This window comes from Trichomycterus rosablanca, chromosome 23 (assembly GCF_030014385.1).
Source record: "Trichomycterus rosablanca isolate fTriRos1 chromosome 23, fTriRos1.hap1, whole genome shotgun sequence".
In the NCBI taxonomy this organism is placed as follows: domain Eukaryota; kingdom Metazoa; phylum Chordata; class Actinopteri; order Siluriformes; family Trichomycteridae; genus Trichomycterus; species Trichomycterus rosablanca.
In genome coordinates, this window is record NC_086010.1 from 15,860,292 (window position 1) to 15,876,958 (window position 16,667).

At 39.0% G+C, this 16,667-nt stretch overlaps 1 protein-coding gene across 2 annotated transcripts in view; it reads left to right on the forward strand.

Moving 5' to 3' along the window:
• The window catches only part of sh3kbp1 (SH3-domain kinase binding protein 1), a 62,287-nt gene that overhangs the window by 31,377 nt on the left and 14,243 nt on the right, over nucleotides 1-16,667 (forward strand). For both annotated transcript variants that reach the window (XM_062985608.1, XM_062985609.1), the window contains exons 3-6: nucleotides 8,669-8,798; nucleotides 9,082-9,188; nucleotides 9,267-9,399; nucleotides 10,947-11,119. In XM_062985608.1, coding sequence (XP_062841678.1) covers nucleotides 8,669-8,798; nucleotides 9,082-9,188; nucleotides 9,267-9,399; nucleotides 10,947-11,119 — 543 coding nt within the window. The remainder of the gene's footprint in view (nucleotides 1-8,668; nucleotides 8,799-9,081; nucleotides 9,189-9,266; nucleotides 9,400-10,946; nucleotides 11,120-16,667) is intronic.

Consider the following 16,667-nt stretch of genomic DNA (forward strand, 5'->3'; position numbering starts at 1 on the left):
GGCAACAGATGGCCTACAATCAGTAATTGTATACTCAAAAAGTCCATCTGTACGGTGGTGAATGTTAACATAAATAATTAATCTACATACCAAACAGGTGTAGCTAAAGGGGTAAATACTTTTTCACCCCACTGCATGTACGATAAACTCTGTAGGGATTTTTAATGTGCTGTTTCTGCTCTGATGTACATTAATAAAAACCAAACGTGCGAACAGATGCTGTAATCCCGTCCTCTCACCCTGGACCCGTATCGAAAGCGATACGAATCCCTGGGTGCAGTTTCCATGGTAACCAGCGTCCTGCGACGCCGCACAAGCGATCCGAGTCTCCAGAGGCGGTCGGGCAGACACACCAAACAAATTAGCCTCGTATTCAAAAGTACCTCATGGAACCACATCACACGCTCCTCCGTCCCTCCCACCCCGCAGGGTTAGCAGCTCGCTTTCTAATGGTGCCGTTCGTTTGTTAATGGAGTGACCCGAAGGACTGGTCAGCTCCAGCACCACCTTACGCATCTGCTAGGATTCTGTCACGGGGTCTGTTTGTGTCTGATCATCTTTCTGTGTAACCGTAATTACGCCTCACATTCTGCTTATGGACAGCTGTATGACACTGTGGTTCAGTGGAGTCCTAGACTCTTAAACTTGGCTTAAACATGTTGTGTGTTCACAATCATGACCCTGGCTCACCCCAATTTCATTACTTTGAACGTTCTACTGGGATCTTTACCGATTTCTGCTGAGACCTTTTTATAAACCTGTACTCTAATAGCTCTCAGTGTGGTTCAGTGGAGTCCTAGACTCTTAAACTTGGCTTAAACATGTTGTGTGTTCACAATCATGACCCTGGCTCACCCCAATTTCATTACTTTGAACGTTCTACTGGAATCTTTACCGATTTCTGCTAGACCTTTATATAAACCTGTACTCTAATAGCTCTCAGTGTGGTTCAGTGGAGTCCTAGACTCTTAAACTTGGCTTAAACATGTTGTGGGTTCACAATCATGACCCTGGCTCACCCCAATTTCATTACTTTGAACGTTCTACTGGGATCTTTACCGATTTCTGCTGAGACCTTTATATAAACCTGTACTCTAATAGCTCTCAGTGTGGTTCAGTGGAGTCCTAGACTCTTAAACTTGGCTTAAACATGTTGTGTGTTCACAATCATGACCCTGGCTCACCCCAATTTCATTACTTTGAACGTTCTACTGGGATCTTTACCGATTTCTGCTGAGACCTTTATATAAACCTGTACTCTAATAGCTCTCAGTGTGGTTCAGTGGAGTCCTAGACTCTTAAACTTGGCTTAAACATGTTGTGTGTTCACAATCATGACCCTGGCTCACCCCAATTTCATTACTTTGAACGTTCTACTGGGATCTTTACCGATTTCTGCTGAGACCTTTATATAAACCTGTACTCTAATAGCTCTCAGTGTGGTTCAGTGGAGTCCTAGACTCTTAAACTTGGCTTAAACATGTTGTGTGTTCACAATCATGACCCTGGCTCACCCCAATTTCATTACTTTGAACGTTCTACTGGGATCTTTACCGATTTCTGCTGAGACCTTTATATAAACCTGTACTCTAATAGCTCTCAGTGTGGTTCAGTGGAGTCCTAGACTCTTAAACTTGGCTTAAACATGTTGTGTGTTCACAATCATGACCCTGGCTCACCCCAATTTCATTACTTTGAACGTTCTACTGGGATCTTTACCGATTTCTGCTGAGACCTTTATATAAACCTGTACTCTAATAGCTCTCACTGTGGTTCAGTGGAGTCCTAGACTCTTAAACTTGGCTTAAACATGTTGTGGGTTCACAATCATGACCCTGGCTCACCCCAATTTCATTACTTTGAACGTTCTACTGGAATCTTTACCGATTTCTGCTAGACCTTTATATAAACCTGTACTCTAATAGCTCTCAGTGTGGTTCAGTGGAGTCCTAGACTCTTAAACTTGGCTTAAACATGTTGTGTGTTCACAATCATGACCCTGGCTCACCCCAATTTCATTACTTTGAACGTTCTACTGGAATCTTTACCGATTTCTGCTGAGACCTTTATATAAACCTGTACTCTAATAGCTCTCAGTGTGGTTCAGTGGAGTCCTAGACTCTTAAACTTGGCTTAAACATGTTGTGTGTTCACAATCATGACCCTGGCTCACCCCAATTTCATTACTTTGAACGTTCTACTGGGATCTTTACCGATTTCTGCTGAGACCTTTATATAAACCTGTACTCTAATAGCTCTCAGTGTGGTTCAGTGGAGTCCTAGACTCTTAAACTTGGCTTAAACATGTTGTGGGTTCACAATCATGACCCTGGCTCACCCCAATTTCATTACTTTGAACGTTCTACTGGGATCTTTACCGATTTCTGCTGAGACCTTTATATAAACCTGTACTCTAATAGCTCTCAGTGTGGTTCAGTGGAGTCCTAGACTCTTAAACTTGGCTTAAACATGTTGTGGGTTCACAATCATGACCCTGGCTCACCCCAATTTCATTACTTTGAACGTTCTACTGGGATCTTTACCGATTTCTGCTGAGACCTTTATATAAACCTGTACTCTAATAGCTCTCACTGTGGTTCAGTGGAGTCCTAGACTCTTAAACTTGGCTTAAACATGTTGTGGGTTCACAATCATGACCCTGGCTCACCCCAATTTCATTACTTTGAACGTTCTACTGGAATCCTTCCATACATCTGTACTATAATAGCTCTCAGTGTGGTTCAGTGGAGTCCTAGACTCTTAAACTTGGCTTAAACATGCTGTGGGTTCATAAACACAACCCTATCTAATGCCAACTTTCTACTCAGCTGTATTTCCACCACACTAGCAGTGTGAATGCTGTGAGAATGGCGGCTTTGTTGCAGGAAAAGGAGAATTCTCAGCTTTGTGTCAGTGTAAACACAGTAACCATGTTAGAATCCAGTAGAAGCTCGTGACTGATATAGCAGAGGTGAGACTTATTACACATTTTTTTTTCCAGAGAGGGAGACTGAACTCAGATCAGACGCTGTGTCTGCATATCTGTTTTGGTACAGTTTTATTATTATTATTTTTATAATGTTTATTATTATTTTATTTGTAATATTTTATTATAATAATAATAATATTTTTTTTATTATTATAATTGTAATTACATAATTATTATAATTATAATTGTTTTATTACTATTACTATTATCATTATTTTATTACTATTACTATTATTATTTTTATTACTATTATTTTTATTTTTGTTACTATTATTATTATTTTATTACTATATTATTATTATTTGTATTACTATTATTATTATTATTATTTTATTACTATTATTATTATTATTTTTGTTAATATTATTATTATTATTATTATTATTAGTCCGCATATCTGCTTTGGTATATTTTATTATTATTATTATTATTATTTATTATTATTATTACTATTGTTACTATTATTATTATTAACATAATAATTATTATTATTTTTATTATTATAATTATAATTGTTATTATTATTTTCCTCTTTGTGGTGCTCCCCTATTAATTTTGGTCTGCATATCTGCTTTGGTACAGTTTTATTTGTTTTATTTATTTATTTTATTTATCTATTTTTTCTTTTTCCATTTTTTCTCTTCCCATTTTTTGGTCTTTGGTGCTCCCCTATTCATTCTGGTCTGCACATCTATCTTGGTGTGTTTTTTTTTGTCCCCTGGTGCTCCCATATTCTGCTTTGGAGTTTTGGAGTTTTTTGTTTGTTTTTTATTACTATTATTTTTATTTGTTTATTTATTTACATTTTTAAAAAAAAATTCATTATTATTTCATTATTAATTTTTCATGATGCCACCCTCCTTGTTCTCATCCTGGCTCGGGACCGGCACTGCGAGCGCACCGCCAAGCCGTCCGTCAATCCCCCGTCCCCCCTCAGATCCAGCCACAGTCATGTCTGTTTTGACTCACTGTATCAGTACCAAAACATCCGCCGAGCGTAATCAGGCCACGATTCTAGCCGACCTGATGTTTATTTTTGTACTTCGAGAGGAAAAGGTCTCATCGGTTTGCAGACTGGTGCGTCTGTGTGGGTGTGGGTGTCGAGTGTGAGTGGGTGCAGAAGTTTGCAGATAAAGACTGTGGTTAGACCCGGGGTCTGTCACAGCCCTGAGCTGGAGGCAGGAAGTGTGTGTGTGTCATCAATCAAAAAAAATAACTTTGAGTAAAAAGTGTGATTCGTAATGGCAGGTTTATGCTGTTGGTTTGGAAAAGGAGAATAAATCTGCTGATGTGATGCGGCAGAAGTTACTACTACTGCATGTATAATATAATAACATCACTATATGGTCAGAAATATGTGGACACCAGTTCATAGGCATGTTAATATGTGCCTGGTTGTGATGTGGCGGTCACTTTATACACTCTTCACTGTCTCACAATATTCTCTTCACAGCCAAAAGTATATGGACACACTTTCATATTATTTACTGCAGGTGGTTTTATCCACACTCGTTGGTTTCACACCCATTCGCGCCCGTTGAAAAGCCTATCACAGCTTTTCAATGGGCGCAAGGCACACAGTAACACCCTGGACAGGGCGCCAGTCCATCGCAGGGCAGACACACATACACACACATACATTCACCTATAGGGCAATTCAGTGTCTCCAATTAACCTGACTGCATGTTTTTGGACTGTAGGAGGAAACCGGAGCTCCCGGAGGAAACCCACACAGACACGGGGAGAACATGCAAACTCCGCCCCACCTGGGGATCGAACCCAGGACCTTCTTGCTGTAAGGCGACAGTGCTACCCACTTAGCCACCGTGCCGCCTGTTAAAAAAAAAACAAGTAAATACAATAAATTATGTTGGTTCTTTTAGTCCTTCTAGTACAAGTATAACTGGATGACAAGTAAATGATATACAGTGACCTCACTGGAATATGATTACAATCCAGGCCTTTACGTTTACATGCTCAGGGTATTTAGGTGTCCAAATACTTTTGGCTATGGAGTGTAAATGCTAGATTTAAACACTATAAATAAGTTGCAAACGCAAAGAATATAAATTATACATTCACCTCTATATAAACAGTCTATGTGTTACACTGCGACCTCTGGTGTTCAAACAGTGCAACTGCATCGGCTGAAATAATGAATCGACTCCGAAATGAATCGACACCTTTTATTGGTTCGTCTCCTTAATCACGTTTTAGCCCTGTGACCCATCATGACGTGCCAATGACGAGCTATAACACAATTAAATGTCAGATTTCTGCAGTAAACACTGGAGCAAAGTTCCACGACCACGTGATTTGGTGATCTGGTAATGGATGTAATTAAATACAGAATAATGCAGCGTTGTGAGGTCATGTGAGAACCTGATATGACTCACTGATGGTTCCTGATGGTTCGGCCCAGACTGTGAGTCTCCCGCTCTGGCCACAACGTGTCCGCCAGCACTGACACCACACACTGCGGTCCTGAACATATGGTGGACGCAATAAGTGACCAGGCTGTGCAGATGGCTACATTAAATGGTCTACAGTATTATTGAGTTCATGTGATTTCAGTTCAAATTAATTATATAAATAGTTTTATATAAGAGTTTGGGAAAGGTCCTTATTGTTTGATCATGAAAGAAAGAACTAGGTCCAAAATTATGTGCGTATTGCAGTTAATTTGGTAGCGCCCAAATGGCGCAGCAGGATTTTCCGCCCCTAGCGGACACAATAGGTGGTGCAGACAGTGCAGCGGACAAAATGGGCCACGAGTCTGCTGTGTGGGGACAAAAACGGACAAAAAAAAGTGGGTGGGGTTTTCAGGGAGATCAGTGCGTTACTCTCCATGCGTGAGACTGGCCTGAGCCACTAGTCTGCTGTGTGGGGTAAAAAAACAGACTAAAAAAGTGGGTGGGGTTTTCAGGGAGATCAGTGCGTAACTCTCCATGCGTGAGACTGGCCTGGGCCACTGCTCTGCCGTGTGGGGAAAAAACGGACTAAAAAAGTGTATTACATAATTAATTATGTTCCCTACGTAGTGCACTAGATAGTGTATTAGATAACGCATTCATGTTGCCTACATAGTGCACTAGAAAGTATTTGTGTTCCTTACATAGTGCACTAGATAGTGTATTACATAATTAATTATGTTCCCTACATAGTGCACTAAATTGTATATCAGATAACGGATTTATGTTCCCTACATAGTGCACTAGATAGTATTTTAGATATGAATTTATGTTCCCTATATAGTGCACTAGAGTATTAGATAACGCATTCATGTTCACTACAAAGCGCACTAGAAAGTATAACTAGATGATGATTTGTGTTCCTTACATAGTGCACTAGATAGTGAATTAGACAATTGGTTTATGTTCCCTACATAGTGCACTAGATAGTGTATTAGATAACGCATTCATGTTCACTACATAGCGCACTAGAAAGTATAACTAGATGATGATTTGTGTTCCTTACATAGTGCACTAGATAGTGAATTAGACAATTGGTTTATGTTCCCTACATAGTGCACTAGATAGTGTATTAGATAACGCATTCATGTTCACTACATAGCGCACTAGAAAGTATAACTAGATGATGATTTGTGTTCCTTACATAGTGCACTAGATAGTGTATTACATAATTAATTATGTTCCCTACACAGTGCACTAGACAGTGTATTAGATAACGCATTCATGTTCACTACATAGCGCACTAGAAAGTATAACTAGATGATGATTTGTGTTCCTTACATAGTGCACTAGATAGTGTATTACATAATTAATTATGTTCCCTACACAGTGCACTAGACAGTGTATTAGATAACGCATTCATGTTCACTACATAGCGCACTAGAAAGTATAACTAGATGATGATTTGTGTTCCTTACATAGTGCACTAGATAGTGTATTACATAATTAATTATGTTCCCTACACAGTGCACTAGACAGTGTATTAGATAACGCATTCATGTTCACTACATAGCGCACTAGAAAGTATAACTAGATGGTGATTTGTGTTCCTTACATAGTGCACTAGATTGTATATTCGATCATAGATTTATGTTCCCTACTTAGTGCACTAGATTGTATATCAGATAACGGATTTAATACACGATCAGGGAAAAAAGTCTGTGTCGCCTGTGTGTGTGTGTGTCGCTCTTGGCCGCTCGTTCTAGATTCCGGGAGATTTGATCTGACTTGCGGGCATCAGGGAGCCGCTATGTATATGCAGGAGACTCCCGGAACTTCCGGGAGACTTGGGATGTCTGGGGTTGTATCATGGGACACGTGGAGTTGTGAATTCAGATTTGTCTTTGTTGTTTTTGGTTACACCCCTCAGGGCTTTCCAACGCACCTCTCGAAGCGGCGGTGAGGCGAATTTCCGTTTCTCGCCGCGCTCTCTTTTATTCAGGACGCCCTGCTTTCGAATGAAATGTTCCGGACTGGCAAATCGCCCGTCCGCCTTTGCATCCGAGTATTCAGGACGCAGGGGGGTGGAACGGGCGGCGGTTATGTAACACCGCAGGACAGAACGTCTCCCTTCATCAGGGTGGCTGTAGCTCATACAGAATAAAGTACGCTAGCGCACCAGAATCGGGGTTTCGAATACGTCGTATCGAATCTCAGCTCCGCCTCTCTGACTGGGCTGGCCGGCAGCATGAACGACGACTGGCTGTTGTTCAGGGTTCGAGGGTAAGAAAGTCGGATCATGGGTCCTCATAACTGGCTGACTGATGGCGCCTGCACAGCACAGGGCTGAGGAATAATGCTGATGGGGGTGTGGCCCTCCGTGCACGGTGCCCGTCAAATGTATGATCTCGACTCGTGCGGGTGGAAAATGCGGTCTGTACTGACTGTACGTGCCGGAGGGCCCCGAACCTGCAAGATTTTTAAGGATGAACCCAATATGCTGGATGCTTACACTTACCTTATAGAAGCACTTTATAGTTATACAATTACTGACTGTAGTCCATCTATTCTCTACATGCTTTGTTAGCCCCCTTTCATGCTGTTCTTTAATGGTCAGGACCCCCACAGAGCAGGTATTATTTAGGTAGTGGATCATTCTCAGCACTGCACTGATACCGACATGGTGGTGGTGTGTTAGTGTGTGTTGTGCTGGTATGAGTGGAGTTTTTAAACACCGTGTCCACTCACTGTCCACTCTATTAGACACTCCTACCTAGTTGGATGTATAGACGATCGCTCATCTGTCGCTGCTGTTTGAGTCGGTCATCTTCAAGACCTTCATCAGTGGTCACAGGACGCTGTTGTCTGGATATTTTTGGTTGGTGGACTATTCTCAGTCCAGCAGTGACAGTGAGGTGTTCCAGTCATACCAGCACAACACACACTAACACACCACCACCATGTCATTGTCACTGCAGTCCTGAGAATGATCCACCACCCAAGTAATACCTGCTCTGTGGTGGTCCTGTGGGGGTGACCATTGAAGAACAGCATGCAGAGAAACAGATGGACTACAGTCAGTAATTGTAGAACTACAAAGTGCTCCTATATGGTAAGTGGAGCCGATAAAATGGACAGTGAGTGTAGAAACGACACTTTTTGTGTGTCATGCTTGTTTCTCATCCTGTCTTGCCACCTTGCACCCCTCGCATTGCTTCCATGCCCCCCTACTGGCGTCTGATCGATGCTTAATCTGTTCCCCCCATAGGAGATCAAAAAGGAGGTGAAGAAGGAGGTGAAGAAGGAATTAAGCTCCGCCTCCCAAACCAACAAGTCAGACCTGTCCAATGGCAGTGCCAGTCCAGGATCAGAGTCCAGCCTCCGACCCAGCAAGAAAGGTACATATGGTCGACTCATATGGTATTCATGCCCGTGATTTTGGTCTGTGATGGCCAACAAGCTCGTAATCAGGTGTCCACATACTTTTGGTCATATAGTGTAACGTTATGGCATGCAGTTCAGACTCATGTATTACAGATGTGTGTGTGCTGACATCTGTTGGTGGACTGGAGGAACTACATGTCCTACATGGCACGTTGTTTCGATAATTGTCCGGTGCCGCACAGGTCGCCACTACCTAGCAAAGTAAACAAGCGTGTACGTGTGTGATTGTGCTTACAGGAGAGGCTATCCGAAAGAGGCGCTGCAAAGTGGCTTTCAGCTACCTCCCGCAAAACGAGGATGAGCTGGAACTCAAGATCGGAGACGTCGTCGAGGTTCTGGGAGAGGTGAGGCACCGGTCGGGATCAGATCCGTTGGGTGGATCGTTGGGCGCGTTGACGGAACGGCGTGTCGCTGCGTTGCAGGTGGAGGAGGGCTGGTGGGAAGGCTGCCTCAACGGCAAGAAAGGAATGTTCCCTTCTAACTTCACCAAAGAGTTGATGCAAGACGCGGAGGATCTGGCAACCCCGCCCGAGGACCCACGCAGCACAAGAACAAGTCGGTGTAAAAACCCTAAATAAATCCTGTACTTGTAGAAATGTAAATGGACACCCTTCCTAATTATTAAGTCTTTTACACATTATATGCTTCATACTTCGTCAGAACAGTTTAGGGAAGGCCCTTTCCAAGCTCCATAAAAACACAGTTTAATAGGTTTAATAATATAAATATGGGCCCTTATTGAGTCTAGCTGAGGTTTTGCCTAATGTGGAGCCACGGTATGAAATTTGTAAATTCATTTTTATATAATTTAATATAATATAATATAATTTATAATACATTTTAATACTTATATTAATAATAGTAATAATAATAATAACAACAATATTTTTAATAGTAATAATAAAGTAGTAATAATAACATAATTATAATAATAATAATATATTTAAAAATAATAATAATGTAGTAGTACTAATAGCATAATTATAATTATAATAATAATATATTTTAAAATAATAATAATAAAGTAGTAATAATAACATAATTATTATAATATATTTTAAAATAATAATAATAAAGTAGTAATAATAGCATAATTATAATTATAATAATAATATATTTTAAAATAATAATAATAAAGTAGTAATAATAGCATAATTATAATCATAATAATAATATATTTTAAAATAACAATAAAGTAGTACTAAACAATTATAATTAATAATATATTTTAAAATAATAATAATAAACTAGTAATAATAACAATTATAATATATTTTAGAATAATAGTAAAAAAGTAGTAATAATAGCAAAATTATTATTATAATAATAACATATTTTAAAATAATAACAATAAAGTAGTAATAATAGCATAATTGTAATTATAATAATAATATATTTTAAAATAATAATAATAAAGTAGTAATAATAACATATTTATAATAATCATAATAATGATGATAATAATATAAAATAATTATAATAATATACTACTAAATTTTTTTTTACACACACACACATTTTTATATATATTGTTATTTATTTTTGTATTTATATACTATAGGGAAGTTTAGGAAAGGCCCTTTCCAAGCTCCATAAAGACATGGTTTAATAGGTTTGGTTGGAAGGTCCTCCAGTTGCCTGTTCAGAGGCCTGATCTCAATCCTTTTGAGCATCTTTGGGATAAACTGGAACTAGACTGCGAGCAACATCATGCTTGACATTGTAAATGTTTTTGGCAGAATTTCCCACAGAAACGTTCCAGAAGCCTTTCCAGTAGTGTGTGAGGTCCAACAAGCTGATGATCAGGTGTCCACATACTTTTGGTCATGTGTTGTATACAGTATGATGGATGCAGATGGTCAAAGCAGCCCAACAAACACAAAACACCTGGTTTATACAGTATAATTGATCTAATACACTTGTTAGCAGTGGGCGTGGCTAAAACACCTGATCTCATTCATTAAGAGGGATGTCCACATACTTTTGGCTGCACAGTGTATATAAAAATGTTAATCATAAAAAGTGTCATCAGTCTGTGTATACATATGTAATGTGTATTATTTGTGCTCATCCGTCTGTGTGCACCTCTTCTGGGGGGGTAGGCGTGAAGGACAGCACAGGTTCGGAGAGTGACGGCGGGGACAGCAGCAGCGTCGCCTCCAGCACCGAGATCCAGCCCAAGAAGGTGCGAGGCTTCGGCTTCGGGGACATCTTCAAAGACAAGCCCATCAAGCTCCGGCCACGCTCCATGGAAATGGACAACGAGCTCGAGAAGGTCAGGGGTCGCCATGCGTGTGGGTATACGCGTGTCGCGGAATAGTTTCCGGGGGGGCGCTTGGGGGTAAAACAGATGACAGCTACTCAATCCACCCCAGAGTGACAACCCAACTGAATTGGCACTGTCGGTCAAACATAATGGCACAGCAGTCGGGCATGATACTGTAATCCAGTTTACGCAGCATGTGTTCAATGCTTAATGAGGCACAGAGACTGCCAATAAACTGAAACGGCACTGTCCTTCTTCTGCATATTTCTGCCCCAAGGAGGCCCATAATGGCGCGGCAGTCGGGCATGATACTGTAATCAGGTCTGTGTGGCATTGTGGGCCAGCAGTGCTGGGAATGGTCCAGTGCCTGAATAATATCTAGTCAGTGGCAGTTTTATGGGGATGCTTTCTTTAATAATTAGCATACAAAGAGGGTGACAACTGGTACAAAGCAACAAACGGGCTACAGTCAGTAATTGTATACCCACAAAGTTAATCTATATGGAAGGTGTACCTAACAAAGTGCTCAGTGAGTGTTGTTTCGTTTCTCCTGCTCTCGGATTTGCAAGTGAAATGCTTTGAGAGAAGTCTCCAGAACGTCTGAGGTCCCAGATGTATCATCCACATTGGATTCAGTGCAGGAGAAATAATGGCTGATTGCTCACTAGCACCTAGTGTATTTGTGTGCAGTCAGGAAACACGTCCAAGGTTCCTGTCCTGCTGCCCCCTCTCACAGTATTGTTTTATGTTGAGGAAACAGGAATCAGTTGTTTTAGCCTCACTCGCCCGTGCCCATTTGGGACTGAATAAAAATATTCAGTCTGGCTGAGGTTTTGCCAAATGTGGAGCCACTTTATGAAATCTTTTTTTTATAATATAATATTATTTATATATAATTTATGATACATTTTAATAATAATAATAATAATATATTTTAAAATAATAATAATAATAACAATAATAATAATATATTTGAAAAAATAACAATAATAATAATATATTTAAAAAATAATAACAATAATAATAATATATTTTAAAATAATAATAATAGTAATAATAATAAATATATATTTAAAATTAATAATAACAATAATAATAATAATAATATACTTTAAAATAATAACAATAATAATAATACAAAATAATAATATAGTAATAATAGTTATTATAATAATATAGTAATAATAGTTTTTTTTAAATAAACATATGTTACAGTGAATTAAAAAATACAATTCCAATTTCCAGGAAAATTGGGACACTTTATGTAACCTTTATGTAACAGACAAGAGGACAATGACTAGCTTAATTCTATTTGTTAAATATAAACAAATTTAGGAATTGATGCCTGCAACGCACTCCAAAAACCTGGGACAGAGGCGTGTCTACCACTGGGTCACTGGGAATGAAATCTACCAATTGTTGCAGGTTCTGCTCAACAGTCCGTGGCCGGCAGCCTGATGTTTGCATGATGCGCCATGCATTTTCGATAGTAGACGAATCAGGACTGCAGGCAGGCCAGTCAAGCACACGCACTCATGCACAATGGGGCCTGGCATCATCTTGCGAGTTCTTGGGAAATTACGTCGAATTGACTGCCTCCGCATCGATGATACCATCACATGAGTGCAGCTCACCCATGCCATAGGCACCGATGCACCCCCATACCATCAGAGATGCAGGTTTTGCACTTTTCCTTGGTAACAGTCTGGATGATCGTTTTTATCTTTGGCAAGTACAATCCGATGTCCGGTTTTCCCCAGAAACAAGCTGAAACGTGGACTTTTTTTTTGGACTGTTTTTTGGTCCAGCTTAGATTACTTCAGGCCCAGAGAACTCACCAAAAGGAATATATGGCTTCCGCTTTGCATAATAGTTGTAGGTAGCATTTCTTGATGCAGCAGTGGAATATATATATATATATTAGGGCTGTCAAACGATTAAAATTTTTAATCGTGATTAATCTCAGAATTTCATATAGTTAATCGCGATTAATCACATTTTAAAAAATCTGTGTAAATGTTATAGAAAACAAGGATTTTTAAGTGAAATGTTACAATTAAAATGGTGAACACATTTTATGCTAAATGTACTGATGTTAAAAACTGCTGGGACAAGAGAAAACTGTAAGGGAGTTTTATTCACTCACATACTAGGCAGTAATACTATCCAGCAGAGACCCTTGACTTCGTATATATGTCAGATTGTAGGTTAAAATTTCTCCATCAGCCAGTGGTGTATAAAGTACTGGAAGGCCATACTTGAGTAAAAGTACAAGTATCTTACCAGAAATTTACTTTGATAGAAGTAAAAGTCACCTTTTAGAATATTACTTGAGTAAAAGTCTAAAAGTATCTGATGTTTAATGTACTTAAGTATCAAAAGTAGAAGTAAAAGTAAATGCTGTTAGTATAAATGGAAGCGGTCATTTCAAATATAAAGATTGTTCTTTTAAGCCTGTAAACCACCTTAACAATTAACCTGTTTTCTTCCTTTCATCTGAACATGATTTGTGCCAATTCATGATCATAATCAACTGTTGACATCACCTGTTTGAAATCATGACATTATTTAGTTTTTTTTTTTTACTTATTACTAGCCCTAAATGTTATTGTTCCAACGTTTTTAGAATGTGAGTCGATGTAAATGTAAGAAACACTGCATCTATTTTATTTGCATTTTCTATACTGTCCCATTTTTTTATTTGGGTAGTATATTTCAATAACAAAAAAATAATTTTGGCATAATTAATTTAAAGCAAAACTCAGGAGAGTTTAACAAAATGTGTGGCACTTTTATCCCTTTAATGATCTGTTCAACCATTAATTTAAATCAAAATATTTGAGTAAAATAAGCTGTATTTAAATAATCTTTTTTGGGCTGTATCTACTCACTGAATGGCATGTGTTAAACTAAAAAAATATTGGTATTCTTACTTAAAGAAAACACAATTTCTAACTTGAAGCCAACAGCTGAAAAATCATTAATAATAAGTTGGATAAGTTGAGTTCTTGTTCAGATCATTATAGACGTGCTGCATGTTCCTCAGCACCATGAATCTCTCCTCTGCCGGTGTAATACAGAAGTTATCTGAGGAAATATTTGTCCGTAGGTAAGTTTTTAAAAATAATGGACGTGTCGTTATGAGTTTTGCAGTCAAACAAATTTAGTGAAACGTTTTATTTGTGGTTCGAATGTAATCGGTAAAAATGGTAGGTAGATATCTGAACAATGTTAATGCTAATAATATGGGAAAAAAAACCCGCTGATGCTGCAGCTTTACTTTGTTAATCATTGTTAACTTACATCAGTGTGTTGGAGCTTCTGAAATGTCCATATTTGCGTGTGTTTGGGTGAACGACGCACTTTTAGAAAACTCCGATAGCGTTTAGAGAACGTTTGCACATGCGCATTCATGTGTTTAACCACCGTCTAATTTACAAGCGCAGATTCACCAAACCAGCGTGCAGTCCGTCACACAGCTCACATCATTTAACTTTCATTTTGTAGTAACGAGTAACGAATTTACATACAGCGAATGTAACGGAGTAAAAGTACACAATTTCTTTAGAAAATGTAGTGGAGTAAAAGTGAAAGTTGCCGAAAATTTTTATACTCCAGTAAAGTACAAGTACTTCAAAAAACTACTTAAGTACTGTAACGAAGTATAATTACTTCGTTACTATACACCACTGCCATCAGCAAACATTGTAGATCAGCGGTGCTTTAGGTGGGATAAGGCGTAGTTATTGTAACAGACTTTTCTGTGGTTGTATCGTGACAATGGTTTGATGGACGTTTCTACACGGTGAGTGTGTTTTGACCCTTTGGGGCTTCCATAGTTCATGGAATAGCATGCTTGGCTAACGACTCTAACTGTTCGCTATTCGGTACCGTAACAGAAAAAGTAATAAAAGTGTTCTGCTCCCGACAACTTGTGAATATAGCGTGTATTTATTTCTTTATTAAGCAAGTGCTACGACGCTACGACGCTCGGTTACATTTGAGAAACGCTGACTTAATGAGAGATGCCGTGCACGGTCAAGTCTCAACATGAACTACAGATGACTCGCAGGGCCAAATAGAATTTGCGTTAACGGCACTATTTTTTTAAATCGCGTTAAATTGAGATTGCGTTAATGCGTTATTATCGCGTTAACTTCGACAGCCCTAATATATATATATACACATACACACACACTGTGTGGCGTCATGTTGCCAGGCAGCTGCCCCACATAATATGGAAATCATGCTTTCCGAATCCGCCTCGACACACATCGGGCTGGTCCGGCCACATACAAATTTTTGACACAAGCTGCTTTTCTTAACCCTGCCCCCCCTCGGTCCTTCTCCATCCTCCCATCCTCTGACTTGATCTCTTTCAGTCTGTATGTTCTCTCTCTCTCTCTCTCTCTCTTTAGATTCTTTCTCTCTGTCCTCACATGTATGCCCTCTTTCTTCTTCTTCACTTATCTGCATAGCTCGGTGCCTCCGAGGGCCAGGGGTAAAGCAGAAGTAACACTGAGGTTGCGCGGTGTGACTGAAAGTTCCTCCGAGCTGCGTTCACATGCGCTCACGTTTTCACCTGGGATTATTTATTTCTGAGGATTTACTGACATAATCTGACCGGATTCTGTATAACAGATATCAGGTAAATAGAGCCGCTATTTTCATCCTAATTTTGGCGCCTTCAAATTTTTGCTCTGCTTCAGTTTGTGATGTCCAGTCTTGGTCTGCTGTGAAGACCTGGATCAGACCTGGGCTATTCCGGAAGCTGTCTGAGCTTCGTGTTGTTGAGTGTGCTGATCACGATGAAAGGAAAGGCTTGACAGGGGGTATAGTTTGCATCAACAGGAAGTCAGCAGGTCACAGTCGGAGGTCGCTCCCTCAGGGCCCGAACAGGATCCAGATGTTTCTCGAACGTTATTAGGACGTTACTGAAGCCGTTTTATTGACTGTCGACCACCCCGGTCTTGTTAGTGAGTTGAAACCGTGGCTGTTTCAGTGAGACTCACAGAGAACGACTGAACAGAGCACTGTGTGTATGGGCTGTGTGTGCTCGGGGGTCCGTTGGGCACGCTCAGTGTTAAAGGTTGGCTTGTGTGGGGCTGGAACGGATCCCGTTGCTGTGTTTGTTGAAGCAGTTTGGTTCCTTTAGGGAAAATGTGGACTGCTCAGGCTGGCATGTACAGTAAAGTACAGTCTGACTCACTCGGAGGCAGCTCGGGGGAATTTGCATTTCTTACTATGTTTACGTAAAAAGTAATAATAATAACAAAACAAGAATAATAATAGTAATAATAATAAAAATAATAATTATAGTAATAATAATAATAACAATAATAATAATAGTAATACTAATAAAAATAGTAATTATAGTAATAATAATAATAATAAAAATAACAATAATAATAATAATAATAATAGTAATCATAATAATAGTAATAATAGTAATTAATAGTAATAGTAATAATAATAGTAATAATAATTATAGTAATAATAGTAATAATAATAATAATAATAGTAATAATAATAGTAATAATGATAATATTATTAATAA